This window comes from Lytechinus variegatus, chromosome 16 (assembly GCF_018143015.1).
Source record: "Lytechinus variegatus isolate NC3 chromosome 16, Lvar_3.0, whole genome shotgun sequence".
Classification (NCBI taxonomy): Eukaryota; Metazoa; Echinodermata; class Echinoidea; order Temnopleuroida; family Toxopneustidae; genus Lytechinus; species Lytechinus variegatus.
In genome coordinates, this window is record NC_054755.1 from 16,016,895 (window position 1) to 16,036,202 (window position 19,308).

General features: G+C 36.4%; 3 protein-coding genes and 1 long non-coding RNA gene across 5 annotated transcripts in view; 1 reads left to right on the forward strand and 3 right to left on the reverse strand.

Annotated features, from left to right (window-relative positions):
* The window catches only part of LOC121429701 (tripeptidyl-peptidase 2-like), a 40,479-nt gene extending 40,133 nt beyond the window's left edge, over positions 1–346 (reverse strand). Inside the window, exon 1 of one of the 2 annotated variants that reach the window (XM_041626869.1) lies at positions 111–346. In XM_041626869.1, coding sequence (XP_041482803.1) covers positions 111–272 — 162 coding nt within the window. In that variant the 5' untranslated portion in view covers positions 273–346. The remainder of the gene's footprint in view (positions 1–110) is intronic. The other variant, XM_041626870.1, reaches the window with a different exon arrangement.
* A 74-nt stretch (positions 347–420) lies between these two features.
* LOC121429595 (inner centromere protein-like) lies at positions 421–19,128 on the forward strand. The gene is made up of 6 exons (XM_041626704.1): positions 421–701; positions 14,364–14,545; positions 15,107–15,352; positions 16,523–16,650; positions 16,930–16,999; positions 18,808–19,128. The coding sequence occupies exons 1-6, from the start codon at positions 599–601 to the stop codon at positions 19,054–19,056; spliced, it is 978 nt and encodes a 325-aa protein (XP_041482638.1). The 5' UTR covers positions 421–598; the 3' UTR covers positions 19,057–19,128.
* LOC121429597 lies at positions 4,689–9,025 on the reverse strand. Its single transcript, XR_005971951.1, has 2 exons — positions 7,642–9,025; positions 4,689–6,338 (listed from the first exon to the last, which is right to left on the reverse strand). It is a non-coding gene; the product is annotated as an uncharacterized LOC121429597 (long non-coding RNA).
* On the reverse strand, positions 9,276–12,454 carry LOC121429596. Its single transcript, XM_041626706.1, has 2 exons — positions 12,131–12,454; positions 9,276–9,532 (listed from the first exon to the last, which is right to left on the reverse strand). Exons 1-2 carry the CDS (start codon positions 12,215–12,217, stop codon positions 9,281–9,283), a joined length of 339 nt encoding a protein of 112 aa, XP_041482640.1. The 5' UTR covers positions 12,218–12,454; the 3' UTR covers positions 9,276–9,280.
* Positions 19,129–19,308: the final 180 nt, after the last annotated feature.

Genomic DNA, 19,308 nt, shown 5'->3' on the forward strand with positions numbered 1-19,308 from the left:
CTGACACTCACTGAGTACCGTAAGTGACACTGCGAACGCGGCCGGGTCTGACGTCTGCGACTGCGGTGGATCGACCCGAGGCCGGGCGGTGGACGCATTCTATACCGTACCTGCAATCCAGGCGCCCCTGGATCAACGCCGGTGTCCAAAATTGCAATAACCACACCTCTTCCATCATACTCTGGATACTTGGTGAGGAAAGCTGATGCACTTGTTTCATTCTTCGGCAGCAACCCAGCAACAGGGAAATTCTTGTCGATGTGAGACGCCATTTTGCCGGTGACACCCAAAATAGGTCAAAGGTGAACGAACTAGGCCGCTGTACAACGCGTACATTCGGAGCACGCGCGTCTAGCGTTCCGTATCCGTTCAAGCGTTAAGCAGCTCGCTCTGTCGCTGGCGGAGGGGGGGGGGGGGGGGGGTAGAGTATGGTTCTCGCTCGACCGTCGATCCTGGTGTTGCCTTGGTTTTCAACAGCGCGGCAGCTGTACCTCAATGTAGATCGCCGCTCCGTCGGATCGGTCGCGTCAAACGCATAATATCGGAAACAATTTAATATTGTCAGCTTTGCGATAAATTATCAGTGCTCATCAAAACCATGAGATCATGCAGGAAGAAACAGAATCCACGCGAACTTTTGGAGCAAATGCTCGAAAGGACAACTTTGACGACCAGGCGAATTGCTCATGATAATGTTGAAGGTAGTATATCCCATTCCCTCATTCTGTTTTGTTGCTGTTGATTCCTTTAGGTTTTTGTTCTGCATTGACTTGCTCTTCTGTAAATATAAGTAACCATGAGTTCATAAACAATCATTTATCCTATGCTAATTGTGCTGCATGCTTACTGTCAGTAAAAATCAATGACAGAAGTAGCCCTAGCTAATAGTATTAATATTATTGTCTGATTAAATACCATTTTCATTATTGTTGTTATCATTAATTTTGTATTGAATTATTGTTAATGTTATTATCATTTAACAGTAAGAATATTTTTATGTTCTTGTTGTTGATATTATTATTGATATTACCTGGGGGGCAGGGGCCACAATTCACAATTGACGAGTGGATACTATGCGCGACCAAAAACATATGTAAAAAGGTTGTCTTTTTCAAAGTAGAGCATGTTTTGTATGTAACGTAATAAGGATGTCAAAAACACTAAATGATTAAAATAGGGTATCTATTTTCAATAGGAAAGCTATGTGTTTAGGGTCAAATTTGCAAGGGTATAAAAAATCAGTACAATCATGTTTTATAATGGATGTACTTTTTGCCTTAAGAGTCAACACTATGTGTTTAGAGTACGATTTGCGCAAGTTGGGCTGTACTAAACCCCCGGGGGGCCACTTCCATTCACGAGTGGATACCATGCGCGACCATGGGGTCTCGAAAAGCACCCTAAACACGTAATTTCCATATTCTGAAAATGCACCCCTTAACAAGTATTGGCGTGTGAAACCCTACCCTTAACAAGTATTGGAAACAAAACAATACTCTTGGCAAATATTCCCTGAAATGAACCCCTAAACAAGTACAGGAATGTTTTATTGTTACGGGTCCTTTGGTTGTCGGCTTTACCTTATTTGGTTTAGTATGACCCCACCTTCTACACCTCGCGCAAATAGGACTCTAAACACGTAGTGTTGGGGCAAAAAAGACATCCTTTATAAAACATTTTAATTTTGTTTTATCATCCCCGCAAATTCGACCCTAAACACGTAATTTTCCTAGCGAAATAGATACCCTTTTTCATTATTTTTGTGTTTTTGACACCCTTTTCACGTTACGTACGTAACGTGCCCTATCGTGAAAAGGACATCCTTTTTACGTGTTTTTTTGGTCGCGCATGGTATCCACTCGTCAATGTACATGTAAGTGGCCCCCCCGGGACTAAATCCAATGATGTAGGTAAAGGTAAAACCAACAACCGACGTCCGTAATATAACAATTGAAATATCGCTGTAATTTTTTAGGGGTTATTCGGGGAATACTTGCAAATAGTATCGTTTTGTTTCCAATACTTGTTAAGGGTAGGGTTTCACATGCCAATACTTGTTAAGGGGCACATTTTCAGAATATGGAAAATACTTGTTTAGGGTGCTTTTTGAGATCTCATGGTCACGCATGGTTTCCACTCGTCAATGGAAGGGCCCCTCCCCCCCCCCCCCCGGGTGTTATTATGATAAGAGTTCAGCCCGTAGCTGTGGTTTTCAGTTAGGGGCTTCAATATTTGCTCTTCCTTTGGCTTTGCTTAAAAACAATACTACTAAGTATGATTGACCCCCCCCCCGCTGGCAAAGGGTTTGATTGTCATTATTATCATCATTACGATATTAGTAGTAGAAGTACATATTATTATTATTATTGTTGTTGTTGTTATTTATCATTAGTCTATTAGTATAGTAGTAGTATAGTCGTAGAAGTAGTAATAAGTAGTATAGTAGTAGTAGTAGTATAGTAGTAGTAGTAGTATAGTCGTCGTAGTATAGTCGTAGTAGTAGTAGTTGTCTTAGTAGTAGTAGTATAGTAGTAGTAGTAGTAGTAGTAGTAGTAGTAGTATAGTAGTAGGACTACTACTACTACTATGACTGTACTACTACATTTACTACTTCTACTACTACTATAGCAATATTAGTAGAAGTATTGGAAGTAATAGTAGTAGTAGTAGTAGCAGAAGTAGTATTACTATCACACTAGTAGTAGTAGTAGAAGTAGTAACAAGTAGTAGTAGTAGTACAGTCGTAGTAGTAGTAGTAGTAGTAGTATAGTAGTAGCAGTAGTAGTAGTAGTATAGAAGTAGTAGTAGTAGTAGTATAGAAGTAGTAGTTGTAGTAGTAGTAGTCATAGTAGTAATAGTAGTAGTACTACTACTACAACAACTATACTACTCCTCCTCCTCCTACTACTACTACTACTATTACTACTACTACTACCTCTACTACTACTACTATAACACTATTAGGAGAAGTAATAGTAGTATTGGGAGTAGTAGTAGTACATGTAGTAGTAGTAGTAGTAATAGCAGTAGTAGAAGAAGTAGTAGTAGTAGGAGAAGTATAGTTGTAGTATTAGTATCACTAGTAATACTACTATGCCTATACTACTACTACTACTACTACTACTTCTACTAATATTGCTAAAGTAGTAGTCTACTACTACTACAACTACTACTACTACTACTATAATACTACTGCTACTACTATTACTACACTACTACTACTACTACTACTATGACTACTACTATACTACTACTACGACTACTATTACTACGACTATACTACTTCTACTAACACTTTACTACTACTACTACGTCTACTAATAGTTTTATAAAGTAGTAGTAGTGGTAGTAGTAGTATAGTATAGTCGTAGTAGTATTACTACTACTACTATGACTGTACTACTACTACTACTACAACAACAACAACTACTACCGGTAGGATGTGAAAGATATTGTATGTTTGATTTTGCCAGCGCCATAATGAGGCTGCGATGAATGCAAGGAATGCTCCCCAGGGAGTGGAAATTGTGCACTTTCGTGCGGGATTGAAATGAATCCAATGACCGGGGTAGTAATATGCTGTAACGCGCTTTGAGCCATTCTGGGAAAAGCGCTTTATGAAAATTGGCTATTATTATTATTATTACTTACTACTTCTAGTGTTATAGTAATACTGCTTCTACTACTACACCCACAAAAAAAAGTGAGTCACCTTGACTCACTTTGGCGAGTCACCAGTTTGTCCGTATAGCGAAACACTTTTACGAATATGTGAGTCACCATGACTCATTAAAGATGAGTCTGATCATAGAAGACTCATTTTTAATGCATCATAGTGACTCATCTTTGCCTTGCAGACTCATTTGTAATGAGTCATGGTGACTCACATAATCTAAAGACTCACTTCAAATGAGTCACCTGACTCATTTAAAGTGAGTCATTAAGACGCAGACTCATTTTTAATGAGTCGTGGTGACTCATATAATCGCAAGACTCACTTTAAATGAGTCACATTGACTCGTTTGAAGTGAGTCAGTAAGACTCAGACTCGTTTGGAATGAGTCACGGTGACTCATGTGATCCTTCTAGTGTGTCGTTATACGGACAAACCAGTGACTCATCAATGATGAGTCAGGGTGACTCACTTTTTGCCTAGGTGAGTCACATGACTCAGATGGTTTTACTTAAACGAGTCATTACTTCTGTTCGTAGATCAAGCCTCTTGACTCACTTCATGTATGAAGAAGTGAGTCAAGGCGACTTAACTGAAAATGAGTCAAATACATATGTGATAATTAAACCAAAAGAAAAGGGTGTAAAATGATGCCAAATAAAATAAATGGTCTGTTGTCATCATAGGGGCTTTCCCAAAAATGATTAATAACATTTTCCAAGTAAACATGATCATCAGCAAAATTGAATGGATCAGGAAGTCTCATTGCATGCTTTAGATGTGCCGATTATGATGGACCTACAACCAACAGATCAATAGCCTAATGCTAACTTAACAGACACATCACAATCAGTTAAAGCAAAAGAACTAGAATGTATAAATGCATTGTACATGCCATCTGATTTATTTCCTCTCAACAATAAAACTCCGGAGTCACCATCAATATTACCAAAACAAAAGTGACCATTATGCATCCGTGATGTAACCACAACAGACAGAAATGTGTTTCATGGGATAAATGTTTAAGAGTTTACTTGAAAAATAATTATGGTTGCTGTGCATTTCTTTCTATAATAAAATCTATTCTCAAGCATAGAATCCAGTCACCAAACATGTAAATAAGTGCACTGCTACCTCTCATCAAATAAAAAATAAAACTATCAAGAGAGAGTGATAGATTTTATAACTGATTGGCAACATGGTTTAACCGACTAAACAAAGATAAAGCTGTCACAAAACGTCAATTTTTCAAACTTAAGCATACGTACAAACACAATTTAAATTTAAGAATCCCCATGCATGACACAGGAATTCCCCAAATGTCAATTTTTGCTGTAGGAAAACCCACAAAAATATTTTACTACTAATAGTACAAAAGACAATTTCAAAATGTGCAATTTGGATTCTCAATTAATTCTTAAAGCACTTCGCAGAATCCCCCATTCTCTCACCGTGAAGCCCTGGTATTTTCCGCAAAATCTGCCTCCTATAGCAGCTGTATCTTCAAGCAGATACTGACCTTTTCTATTTAAATATATTTGTGCAATTTTTTTTAAAGGCAATGATAATTGTGGTGATTGGGCTATTAAGCAATACCTTTGACATGCTTGGAAGTGTGCAGATTGGCTTAAAATTAATGGCAGTGCTTTGTCAAATTTATAAAATTAGTTTCAAATCAGTTGCATGTGCTTACCATCTCAATAAATGTAAACATTGAGAATTGTTTCCATCATGTACTGATGTTGGAAGCCATAATCTTGAAAAGTGCCTTTGTATAATTCTTGGAATTAAATACTAAGTTGCTTGAAACTTACAAACTAACTAAAATTCCATAGAGAACCTTTAAAATGTTGTAATTCTTCAAATTTGTGGTGTTAAACTTATTTACATGTACAGTAACAAAATGTGTACAAAAATCAAAAAGTAGAATATTAATAGCTTAGTCTTCAATTCCCCCCCCAAAAAAAAAAAAATTGTTGACCATCTGATCTGTAAAAATTTTGGGTCCAAATATCTTTTCTTTTTTGTGTGTGCAAAATCCTATTTTATCTGTGACAAAAATTTCATTAAGCATTTATATGTAATTCTTGGGATATGAAAAGATTTCCAATTCAAGGGCCACTGAAATTTGTACTGAAGCAAAGCAAAATAATGCACATACTTGATGTCTAAATTCACGGTCAACCTGTCGTATCTATTTCAATCTATTTTGCACATAAAAGACAGATACAACACCTAAGGTGATTGCACGTAGAGAAAGTGTGATCAGCTGTGTTGCAGTAGCATCACCCAAGTAATTAATTTCTATTAAACTGAAGAACTACTGGCATCAGCATTTCGGACAGCATTTAAGTCATACAGGCTTCTTACGACCTTGGATGAGGGTTGAGATGTGGAATCTATGTTCATCAGAATCTTCTGAATGAATGTGAGGGTGTTACCCATCTTGGGGGTGTATGATCAGTTGAATACATAATGGGCCGACATAAGCAGAGAGACTGCTGACATGAGGTAGGTGGTTTTCTCATAAATGACTTCATTCTCTGCTGTAATATAGGATGATTGCAGAATTTCCGTGAATTTTTCATGATCACTGCTCAGAGTCAGACCTGCACTGTCGGGCTTACTTTTGTAGATGATTTTGGCGATTGGTCCGTTTTTTATCCTAAAAAAGGGAAACATAAGTGAGAAATGCTGATTAGTTTATTTCTGGTAATGTACACAAGGCAAATTGGTTGATCCTAGTGAAAATGATAATTTCAAGGTTATGCTAATACATATACTGCTAACTGTACTGTAGTCCAAGATGTACTAGTATGATATTAAATGAAACACCATAGTATTTACTTTGATACTTTACAAATTGTAGCCTAAAGAACCGCAAGACTTACAAAATTGTAACTGTAATAAAGAATTTCTTAGCCATGGTTGAGTAAGTGTTCACTATGAATTATCATCCAAGCTCTATCAAATTACATGGATGGAAATGAATAAATTGGACTCAGAGTTGAGAAATGTACTACTTTCTTGGAAACACCAAAACATCAAGTTGAACAGTTTGTATAGCCATCAAATCATTTATATACAAGTGGAACGCCTCTGGCAGTCTCGCCTGCATTACTCATTTCAATATAGCAGCAGTGCTGACTTTGATGGTCAAAGTTCATTAAAGGACAAGTCCACCCCAACAAAAACACTGACATGGCAACACACCTGGCTCATGACATACTCCATTGAAAGTGCTTTTGTTGTTTTTTGGAAGCCCCCCAGTTATGGCCGCCACAAGTTACAGTGAGGTGAAGTCGAATTCACCTATACTTTTCTTAAGCCACTTCAAAAATTTCTAAGTGCCTTTTAAATCTGAAGTACTATTATTGCAACTTTCAATTAGAATAATATTAGCAATGAATTAATATTTTTTTTTTTGGGGGGGGGGGGGTGAAAATTAAGATATAGGACCTACTCTTCACTTTAAACCCCTATGAATTAAACCCTGGTGTGATATTGGTTTATAGGCTTCAGGAGGATGTTCTCAATTTATGAATCAACTCTGGAGATAATTTGAGATTCAATAAATCAATTATCACGAAAATTATACTGATGTGTAATCTTCTTTACATTGATGCTAAACAAAAGTTAGCAATCAAAATACTTAATCAAATGGGCAAAATCTAATCCCTTATTCTCATAAGTAGAATTCTATGGTAGGCAATGTTCTTTTCTTAATCTTTCGAAGGTTAGGATCTCACTGTGATAGTGAGTAATACATCATTTCAAAACTTATTAGAATTTCCTGTGTTAAAAGAGAGATTAAATCCAATATCTATTTCTTCTGACTTTTTAAGAGTTTTGTGGTGCCAGGTCTCATATGGCCTGTCAGTTGCCTGCGACAGCTTCACTCACTCACTCACTCAAAATTCTGCTGATATTTGTATAAACCTTAAATGAATTTTAAGCATCAAACTTACCTGGCTATGCTGACAAAGCAATGCCTTCTCTCCAAAAATAGTAGGAATCAACAGAAGTGCTCCACATGATTTGATAACTGCAAAGAAAAAAAAATGAAGACTAAACTCAAGCAATGTAAATCGAACTCCAGAATATCAGTATTTTTGTGGTTGTCCATTCAGAAATATTAAAAATATACAGTATACAATATACATTTTGACCAACTGGCCTGGGTCATCCTTCTTTAACCATTTGAATTGCACATCAGGTATAAATAGAAGAGTACACTTTGGAGCCATGTAATTATTGTCTTTCTCTCTCTTGAAATTAAAATGGGGTATATGGATTTGGGGCTGGTAAAACTCGGGGGGGGGGGGGGGGGAAGTAAAGTAACTCTTTAACCATTTTCAAAGTTTTCCTCCCAAGAATAAAATTATTGCAAACCCACTCCTTATCAAACATCTCCATAACATACTTTTCCTGGTGTCTTCATTTTCTGCTGCTGCAGCCAAGATCAGGTGTTTGAGCTCCAAACCTTGCTTGGGAGTCTTGCATATCTCTAGTAATGGATCAGCATATTCAAATGTCCTGCTTCCAACTTCTGCTTAGTTGGGTCCTCTGACAGTCTCTCAAACTCTTTCAACATCAAATGAAAAGAATAAAGAGGGAATTTAAACAGGGCAGTCTTATGTTTCTCTGCGTGAAAAAAAAAGAAAAAGAATAGGTGTGTAAAAAATGGCTCAATCAAGAATAATTTTGAAGACTATGTGCAAATCTCTACACTCTTGATAAAATGACCCAACTGACTCCAGTCTTTCTTTGTCTCCACGAGTTGGAATCACTTTCATTCTATATATACAATAATCAATGTATTGAATTCATATGGAAATTTATTGGTGAACAATTACATACAGTTCTTGAAATGGGCCTATCACTTAACCCATTCACAAAGATAAGTTTTTGCATATGAGATGCTCAGTGAAATTGTCCCTTACTTGTCAGCAAGAACAAAAATTCTATTAATTAAGAACGAAGAGTAAATATTTTGCTCTTGTAAATTTTAGTACTTTGCAAATTTTGATCTCCTTTAACTATCATAATTTTAAGCCTGTACACGCTACTTACTGCATTGAGTGTGAAATGGTAGGACCTTTAGATTCTTCTCGATCAACAGACATGATATGATTGAGATCAGATAAAGATTAAAATTTCAAACTTTCTAAATATTATGTTTTCACACAATTTATTGATTATTTCAAAGATGGATACTAATAAACTAGGTTAAAATACAGAATGTGATTGCATGATCCTAGAAATGTGAACATACCCATTTCTATAAAACTTATAGCTCCAATTCTAGTTAACCCTAACTAGGCCGGGTTTTTTTTGGCTGTTCTGTGGCCGGGGGGGGGGTTCATTCAACCCCCCCCCGGCCTGTTTAGGGTTAAGCATGGACTTGCTTATTGCAAGAATAGACCCTTGTTACACGTTAATCTAATGATAGATTCTTGAAGTTTCTTGATCTGTATTAACGCTGATTTGAACTTACCTCATCTTCGTGGAAAAGGTAAGGGTACATATCCTTCAAGTAGGATTCAGTCCAGTTGCTGTTGATGATACCCTTGCGCCTATGGGCATAAGTTAGTAGATTGTCTATCATCAAGCTGTCCTGTCTTGTTTTTCTGGATTCATTCTGAAGCATCTTGATGTGAGCATTGATCGTTTCTTCATCCTCACTTTCTGGGGATGCAGGAAGGTACTTTCTTTATGCCATACATGTGTTTGCCTGCAGCTTTGTCTGGTTTGGGTGTAGTCCCCTTTCTTTGCTTCCATTTGTCCTAATGGATTATCACGTTCATGACATTTCCTGCAATTCCTGAATCTGTTGCGTAGTGACTTCTTCCAGTAGCCCTGTAAAAAAATAATAATAAAATTATAAAAAACAAATAAAATGTGCAAAAAAAGAAAAAAAATGAATTGGAAATATTCTTAATGTTATTTTGATGGGATAAATGTGACATATGCTTCAGATAGTGACTGCATTTCCAAGTTAATAAAAACAAACACCACATCCATTCAAGATGGGGGCTCACATCTCAACATTATCTGATAAAAATATTCATCTTAATTATTGTTGGGAAAGGGGCACTTATCAAATTAAAAACACCTCAGTAGACCAGGAATAGGTCCTACAGTACACCTCTACATTTTTCTGTGAGAAGGAAATGCATGTAGTCTAGACTCACCCAAGGGTTCATTATGCCTGCCTGTGGGGAATCTAGGACTATATGGAATGCCAATGCTGTACACAGCACACAATTTAAAAAATCATTAAAATATCACTTTTGTGACCATAATACTAATTTCTGTACAGTTGCAATTCATTTTTCATTAGTAGCTTGGGGGTAATTTTCGTATTCACCAGAGCACTTGAAAACTTAAATTTTGGGCATATTTTTGTGTACGCCCTCTATTAGTGGAAAAATAAAGGCAAGACAATTGTAGTTTTTCAATCTCTATTTTTAATTAAGAAAAATTAATTTAAAGAATCAAATTTAATTAAGAGACAAGTTACATGTAGGGGAAGGCGGGGTAAGTTGAGCATAGGGGCAAGTTGAGCCACCAGCCGCAGGCCAATAATGAATGAGTCAGACATTGTGGTGGTGTCATATATTGATGACCCATAGCATAACCCCTAAACCCACCACATTGTTTTCAACTTTGAAACAAAAAGTAGATTTTTAGAGGGAAAAATATGAATTTCAGCCAAAAAAGTAAAAAAGAGTGTGAAATAGATAAGTGCTTTATAAACACACAAGTCTTTAAATATAATAAATACATGATAGCAACATTATTAGTCCAGGTATGGATCTTCATTCTTGTCATAGTCGTTTATATGATGGATGCATAATAAATGTGTGGATACAAAATTATCGCACTAAGTTCGGACTGGGGTAAGTTGAGCCAAACAGCATGGGGCAAGTCGAGCCATGGTAATTCTTATGGTAATGTATCTTAAAAAACAAACAAACCATAAAAATCGATTGAAATGCTGGCTGAAAGGAGCAAATTTACATGACTACTCTTTTCCTTTTAAAGGATGTTAGTATTTATGGAGAATTAGCAAGTGAAACGACTTTAAACAAAAAATTGACATGCTAGTTCTCCCCTCATACATTTTGTACATAGTATTTGTGGCTCAACTTACCCCAGAAGGTGGCTCAAACTTACCCCATATATGGGGCAAGTTGAGCCATTTGACATCATTTTTTTCAAAGGTCATGATGAATTTCAGTGTGGGGATAAAAAGTTATATATAGGTGGAAAATATTTCAGAAGAATTAAATTTCAAGGCAAGGTACTTATTACGACAAGATTATTAATTATATCAATTCTAACATGCAAAAAGCAAAAACTGTCACAACTTACCCCGCCTTCCCCTATGTGATAAATAGCTGTAATGGAACCTAACATTGTCAAAAAATTAAACATTAGTCCCAAAGAAAAGGAGAAAATAGGCCAAACATTGCCAACCTTATTTCACCACACAGGGGGCAGTAACACTAACAGAGAACAAGGTTATATCATAACCTTGTTCATAGAATGAGTGGTCTAGATTTGATCTACCTGACAAAAAAAACATAGGGATCGATATGTGAGAGTCATTTTGAACTCAGATTATATCGATAGGCAAGTGACAAATAATAGTAAGTGCCAGACCTATCATCCAATAAGAGCAAGAATTGAAAAATACAGGAACTTGTTCTTCTCAGTACCGGTACCATCATCAATCATATGGAACCACCTGATTTACATTGAATAAACTCGCCATCGACAAACTCATTCAATGCCATCGAAAAGACCTTCTAATCATCCCTTCGCCCTCCCTCAAGCTCACCCGATCTCAGGCTCATCCGATGCGTTCATGCCCAGGAGGGCCCTGCATCGTACACATCCAGATCCAGATTATAGGCCTAACTGTAGATGTGGTAATCTGTTTCGTAGGATGTAGGGTCAGGTGTCCGGACATTTTATATTTTTGAAGCCTTCTTTTTTGTCTTTTGATTAGCTTACCCTAAAAATATGAATTCAATAGTTGTAATCATCTTCTATTTTGTAATTCTCTATAATATTTCCTACATTTTGTACTAAAAATTGATGAAACTTCGCCTGTAAATTTCTTTGACTTGCTAAAGTCCGGACACACAACCTGTCCGAACACACAACAATACATATCTACACTCAATTAAACAGACGCGCAGCGGAGCTACACTACAGCCCTACAAGTACAGCCATATAGCATACACACATACACGCATCCGTCTGGTGCACGAAATCCCGCACGTAATCCTCTCAAAGTTCCACAAATCATCACCTAAATTGAGAATCAATTATTCTTGTCCACCAAATTTCCTCTCATTCTCTTCAGCAAATTAATTTCTCAGCGGCCTACAGGTGAAATGAACAAAATTATTCTCAAAACTGCAGGATTAAAACGATTTTACTCACAGTATTCTCTTGATCCAATTCAGCAATGGCGACGTCAAACGGGAATGTTCGCGCGATGGTTGACGTCATAGCGTGCAAGTAGCGCATGCGCGCACGGCTTTATTCTTGACTCATTTTTTTTTGTAAATGAGTCAATCGCCGATCTTGACTCATTTTTTACAACTATGTGAGTCAGTCGGAGCATTCTGCAAGTGAGTCATTTCGTTATTGACTCACTTGTTAATTACAGATGAGTCAACTAAGACTCATTTAATTTTGTTAGTGAGTCAAGTTTCGCCTGACTCACAAATATTATACATAAATGAGTCACATGACTCACTTTTATCTGTGGGTGTACTAAAAGATCAGAATATCCAATAGGCATCCATCCATGAAAAATGTATATAAACAATTCTTAACACCCTTTTTTGAGTGACAAGTATCTTTTCTAGTTGGGTTTTAGTGACTTTCCCCATGCAAAAACTCTGTAATGAAGATAAGGCAAAATAAGAGTTGAATACAAAATAAGCAAAACTTCTTTTGGGACAAAATGTTTTAACTTGTAGATTACACCAGTATTTCTAGACAAAACTTTACAAATATTATATTACAGTGATATTTCCAACTTAAATTCTCATCAATGTGTAAACCAAGAAACTTTGTGGAAGTTACTCTGACAATGTTAGTATTATCAAAAAGTAAATGCCCAGGTAAGTATTTTAGGGTATTACTAAAACTGTATTATTACTGTATTAGTGGCTGAATGGTACATGTGATGGCAGTACATATACTCTACCAATGTTACACAAGGGATATACATGTATGTATATCCCTTGTGTCCTAAGTATTGGAATTCACTTCCTATTGATGTAACTTACTAACTTGTTCTGTCAGTGTCTCTGTTTTAAACACAAACTGAAATTGCTTTTACTGAGTAATTATGTTGATAATATTTAATGTAAATACAATGTCATATGACCTGTTTAAGTTTTATTACTATTTTCTTAGCTCATTTGTCAATCCCCTCTTTTTCCAGGCTGGCCCTTCATTATTCATTTAACCAACATTCCTCTTGTGACTATGTTTGTTTTCCCTTTCTCTATCTCACTCCTTTTCTTTCAATCTTCCTAACCCCTATACCTGTAATTAGGCAAGGGACCTTTTCTAAGCCTATCACTTTTCTTGTTCCTTTGTTTTGTGTCCACTTTTCTCTCCCCCTCCATCCTTCATCCCCGTGTTAACCTTTTCCCTTTGTAGATATCAAAACCTACTTTGTAAATACTCCCTCACCCTCACATGATTTTATGCAGTTTTGTTTTGTTTTTTTCTGGGTCAATTTTACCTCTAATTTCTTTTAAACTAGTTAAAATTTCATGCCATGTATTCTCTTTTGGGGGATCTTGCTTTGACAAGCTCAGCTTCTTGAAGGTCTCCTCCTCTTTCATGACTTACAAGTTCTTGTATATATACTTTTTCTTTTTAAAGTGATTGGTTAACATTGGTTTGACTTTAAAAAAATCTGAACTTGTCACCTGTGTCTGTGATATGTTACAAAAATGAAGCACCAAAAAAAATTGCGTTCGAAAATAATTATTTAGTGCTTCAAAAATTGAAATGTAAAGTGACCGGAAACACCATCTTAATTTCATCCCATACACTTATGTGTACTATTTAGGCGTCTATAAGACGCCTATTTACAAAATCGATGTTTGCCTTGTAGTTTTAGTTTTTCATTCTCAATAATGGTTATTTTCAGGGTTTATTAGTTCTAATACATGCATTTGTACACATGTTTCATCTTGGTTCGAGAATTTTGTAAATCGGCTGCTCACAAAGTTAAACAATACCTTTAATATGATCTTTGTAAATTTTAACTGTGCGTGACAATCAAAGTACTTAGAATGTAAAAAGTATTATGTATGATGTTGTTAACTAATGTTATGTACAAATGTTGTGAAAGAAGAAATAAATGAACCATGAACCAAATCAATTTTTGCATTGAAATTCTTTGAAATTCTGCCTTGTCTGACTGTCTTAGCATAATATTTGGCTTGTAACTTGCTGACAAAGCGCAATCAAGCATCATCTGCCAGAGTAATCCTTTCAATTCCTGTATATAAATATCAGAAAATTGCTACTTTTTTTAAATTCCCAAAAATGACTGAAAATTCCCGGAAATTTTGCAAAACTACTACTAGTACTATTATTGTCATTATTTTTTTCATACTTCTATTACTACTATTATCATTATTAGATGTTGGAGGAGCTGCCTACGGAAGGGCACATGAAGCATGGAGGCGGGACAAAGAAGAGTCAATACGTAAAGCTGTACAAGAGACAGAGGAAAGGGCAGCCCGGATATTGAAAGAAACGCTCGAAAAGGCAATGAAAAAGGCAGAAGAAGAGAAAAGGAAAGCATTAGAAGAAGCTAGATTGGTAGGTTATTGCTTTTACAACACCCCCTCTCATAGTTGTACCCACCAAGGGCTGTGGGGAGGGGCAGGGGGCAGCTGCCACCCCCAGAAATTTGAAAACTTGCATTCTTTGTCGAAAATTTTAATTTCATGAAAATTACCCAAAAATGTACACAAGCCCCAACGTTAGACTTTTGACAAGCTCAGTCGCTTTGTTCCCTCGCTTTGCTCCTTCGCTTTTGAGTTTCTTTTAAATAAATTTACACATCTTACTTCCAACCAGAAAAAAATTCTCCTTACCACCATTTCCCTTCCTGATGCCAGGGATGAGGCAAACATTTTATAGTGTGTAAAATATATTTTGCTAGTCGATAAAAATGGTAGCATTTCAAAAATGAAAAAGGGAAGTTTTTCACTGTATTTCTGGCCTATTTTTTATTCATTTATCTTAAGAGAATGAGTTAGATACACTTCTATCTTTTGGAAGCTACAGAGAAGTCTAGAATTAAAGGTATATATGCAAACACATTTTGATGTTTGCTTATTTCAACAAGTGGTGCTACTTGTTTATTTTTTCCCCCAGGAAGCAGAAGCTACAGCCGAAAGGGTAAGGATAGCCCGAGATCAGTTGGAAGCAGAACGCATTGCCAAGTTAACATGGGCTTTCAAGAAGGAGAAGGAAGAGGCCTTGAGGAAACAGTGGGAAGAATGTGAACGGATCAGAATAAAAGCTGTAGAGGATGCCATCGCAGAGACGACTCGTAAATTACGCAAGCAGTTCCTTGTTGCCAAAGAATTTGCTGTAGCCAGAGCTCTCAAAATCGCCAGGGTATGTATTCTGCATATGTCACCGGCCACCCCAAAACCAACATGAGTCACAAGGGAAGGTTCTCTGTAAATTGCGATTTGTTCTTCAATAAGCAAATATGAAAAAAATATGAGTAGTTCTTCTTCATACTGTCAAAATTTCAGGACGTAATGTTGGATAGAAAAGATGATACAAGATTTTCTTTGACACCAGTGGTTTTTTTTTTACACTGATGGGAAGTTTCACTGAGATTGCACAGTGTAGGCCTATACATATCACATGCCTGAGTAAACTTCAAACGGTGTTTTCTCTTTTTTTTTGGAAGCCCTCACTTAGTTTTCTCTGCATTCATTTAAATATTTCTGTAGGTTATTGTTGATCAACTTTGACAATTTATATGCAGGGGTGGATCCAGGATTTTCTAAAAGGGGGGGGGGGGCACATTTCCCGAGGAAAAATTTGACAAGCAAAAAAAAGGTCTTCACTTTCAGGGGGGGGGGGCACACTTCTATTTTAACAGAATTTTTATATTACAAAGTTTAATTGTGCCTCTCAAAAGGGGGGAGCATGGGCCGGCTGTGCCCCCCCTGGATCTGCCAGTGTTATATGTCAATTGTCATGTTAAAGCTTTTAATGTGCTTATTCAAACTGAAGTTCTCAAAATTGATTGTGGGCAACTTATTGGTTTTGGGGGTGGTTGGCATGCTTACCTTCTGCTAGGCAAACACCATGCACAAACATGGACTTTCAAAATTAACTGTAAACATGTAATCATTCTTTGATATCAGAATACCCATCACAAGCAATTTATTTTCCTCAAAAAGTGTAAGTGTTATGAAATAAAGTTGGAAATGTTGCCTAATTTGAGCAAGTCTTTGTGTTGCAAGTTACTGTGATCGACTAAACTGTCGCAAATGGACATATTACCGACCTTAAAGGGTTCAACACACAGAGTAATAAAATCTCTTTCTCCTTCGTATCTTCAGAGGTACGATAGCTGCAGAATATTTAGTGGGGGATAATGCTTCAAATGTTTATTCAGTAGGCCTATATACCTTTTTCCACTTTGCGAAATATTGAAACCAATTGGTCAACTGGTTCCAATTGGTTTCAGCTTGATTTTTCAACCATTTACGGATAATTATGACTTTTTTTCTATTTATTTCATTCATTTCATCTTTTTCTTTTCAGTTTCATTTTGCCCACCGTTTAAAGAAGGCAATAGAGGCTACGAAAGAAGAGTGCAATAGATTGGCAGCCGAAGAGGCAGCACGGGTTGCCAAGCTTCACAGGGAAGAAACAATGAGACTCAATAAAATGTAAGTTTTTTTTAATGTACTGTATTCAGTATAATTTTCATAACTAAACAGTGAAACTTTTTTATAAAGCCAATGACTGTAATGATGTAACCTTAAAACTCCTAAGATTTATTACATAAATTCTAATTAGCAATTTTGCTCATATCTTCATTCTCTTGAGTGTATCAGGTATGTATTTTGATAAGAAAAGAAATATATTCATATTATCTGTCTTAAATGTAGTGTACCAGTACATAGTTTAATGTGAAAGTAATATTTATCCTAACTTTAAATTTTCAGAATTCATGAAACTGAGAGGGAACTTCGAGATGAGATGCAAGCCAGAGATTGGGTTCAAACAGATTTCAAGGTAAGCCATAGGCCTATATGCATTCAAACCAGGAGGGTGTTTCACAAAGATTTAGATATGACTTATAGAGTCGCACTTCAATTCCCAGTTGGATGTGTTATAAAAGGCATGACCGCATTGGTCAGATCATGCCAAGAGGACGTGCATGACTGCTTTTTGACCAATAAGATTGCATGTTGCATATCATGTGCACTTCAGCATTTAAGTATGACTCTTAGTCATTCTTAAATCTTTGTGAAACACCCCAGGACTGCTCAATATTGTATTTTTATCCATATAGGGCCTTGAAGCGGTTCAATAGAATCACATATTCTTGTGCAATATCAGAGTGTGTATTGCACAATGCAGCAAAATCTGACAAATTCCCCAAAGGCTTAAGCGTACAAATTTGACCTATGATACCGTATTACATAGCATGGTCAAAGTTAAAGTTAAAGATAACCAATATGCTTTTCTCCTGTGGGATGCCAGAAATATTCAACTCATCAGGGCCAATATTGTATTTATTCATGATAAGGCAGTACATTATTTTTAATGAATGTACTCATCAAACAATACTCACAACTTTTCTTGAATTAAAGCTTTAAATCAAGTGTGATTTACAGGAAAAAAAAGTTGAAATTGCCACTCTTGTGACCACTGGCAGAGATTGCGTGGGGGGGCATTAATTGGCCCGACATAAATTGAAAAAAAGTAAAGATAGAAGGAAAACAAATAATTCTTCAAGTCTCACTACCCCATCCCCTGGATACGAAAATAGAGCATTTATGTTTAAGTCTTCAATAATTATTTTTATGCTTCCTCTGCCCTTCACATACAAATGTCCCTCTTTTCTGCAATGCTTATTGTATTGTAGGTTCATAATGCAAAGTTCTACTGGTGAAAATAGCAAGGTTCTTGGTTTAAAGACAAATGTTATTTGTGGTACAGTTGTAAGATGGGTTCATGCAAAACCCATGAAATGACCTCAAAAGTGTCTATGTACAAATTAAGAAATATATGTTAATATCAGATAGCCAAGACAGATAGCCAAGCGCGATTGGTCCATAACGCGTCACGTGATATGATCGAAATCAATGTATTTTCCCAGCCGGTCCACCTTCGATGAATATATTGACCAAGGTCCTGGACCTGGACTGGGCTCGAACTTAGATTTAAATCTAGGGCTAGGCCTAAACAAAGTTGATTTGAATAGAAAGGGGTCATTTACTGCATATAGACTAACATAGATCTATACCAGTTCAATCACTGTGAATATCATATGCTGCACGCATCGTTAGGCCTAACTTTATCTTCATCATTAGAGGCTATCTAATATAACAGATATTGAATGATGGGATGTTTAAAAGAAACATTCTTTGAACCACGTAAAGGATTAATATTTTCCCTCGTGATCATATTTTCCCTCAGCGCTGTGCGCTTCGGGAAAATACAAATCCGGCGGTCCAAAGAATGTTTATATTACACACCCCATTAGTCAATATCTGTATAAAGGATTCAGGAAGAAATCTGATAATTGCTGATAAAATGAGAAAAATGAGCATGATAAATCACCTAAATTTCTGGTATTTTTCCATCAATAATAATATATTGTCCTACATATGCTTATCTGTGTTGGTGATCCTTAGTATGATAAATTTTTTGCTTGATTTCATGAATTGACAAAGGTTGATCAGTTTATGTAAATATACTAGATTTAGGTCTAAGATGATGTAGCGACAATCAACCTTGGTTTTACAGACTATATTCTCATGAAATCAGTGTTTAATGCTACTTCTTTCACTTCTCTTGAACATCTCAATTTACAGGATATTCAGAACGACTACAGGCGTTTCTTGGATTACACAGACGGCAAATACCATTCAGATTACATGCTTAGGTTGCGGAAGCACGGAATGAAATTTGATGCGAACTTTGACCAGATTGATGAGGAATCTTGGGTGGATATATTCCCGTTGCCAACGTATCTCCATCGTTACGCTCGCAAGAGTATGGTGACTCCACACGACGTGACCAAAGAAATGAACTTTGCACCTCCCAAGATGGATAAAAAATGATGTATGTTTTTGTTTAGCAGAACAGTATTATAAAGGTATATTTCTATAGAGAGAGTAAAAATGCATTTTACACTAGACTGAAAAAAATCTGCTCTTTCAGAGAATTTTTTAGAGCATTTTCTGATTTCCTCAGTTATCCTACACAGACTTACGTCTTTCATAGATCTTGTAATGGTGGAGGTCCGCGTAACGCTTAACTACAGCGTCTATGGGGAAAGGGTGAGCCTCGCCCTTTTTTATGAATGCTATATA

Bases quoted from the DNA above. Each gene is read 5' to 3' on its own strand.
- LOC121429595 (XM_041626704.1), top strand. From the start codon at position 599: ATGAGATCATGCAGGAAGAAACAGAATCCACGCGAACTTTTGGAGCAA. The intron at 15,353-16,522 runs GTATGTATTCTG...TTTTCTTTTCAG, and splicing joins GAGCTCTCAAAATCGCCAGG to TTTCATTTTGCCCACCGTTT. The intron at 16,651-16,929 runs GTAAGTTTTTTT...TTAAATTTTCAG, and splicing joins ACAATGAGACTCAATAAAAT to AATTCATGAAACTGAGAGGG.
- LOC121429596 (XM_041626706.1), bottom strand. From the start codon at position 12,217: ATGCGCTACTTGCACGCTATGACGTCAACCATCGCGCGAACATTCCCG. The intron at 9,533-12,130 runs GTGAGTAAAATC...ATTTTTTTACAG, and splicing joins AATTGGATCAAGAGAATACT to GGCTACTGGAAGAAGTCACT.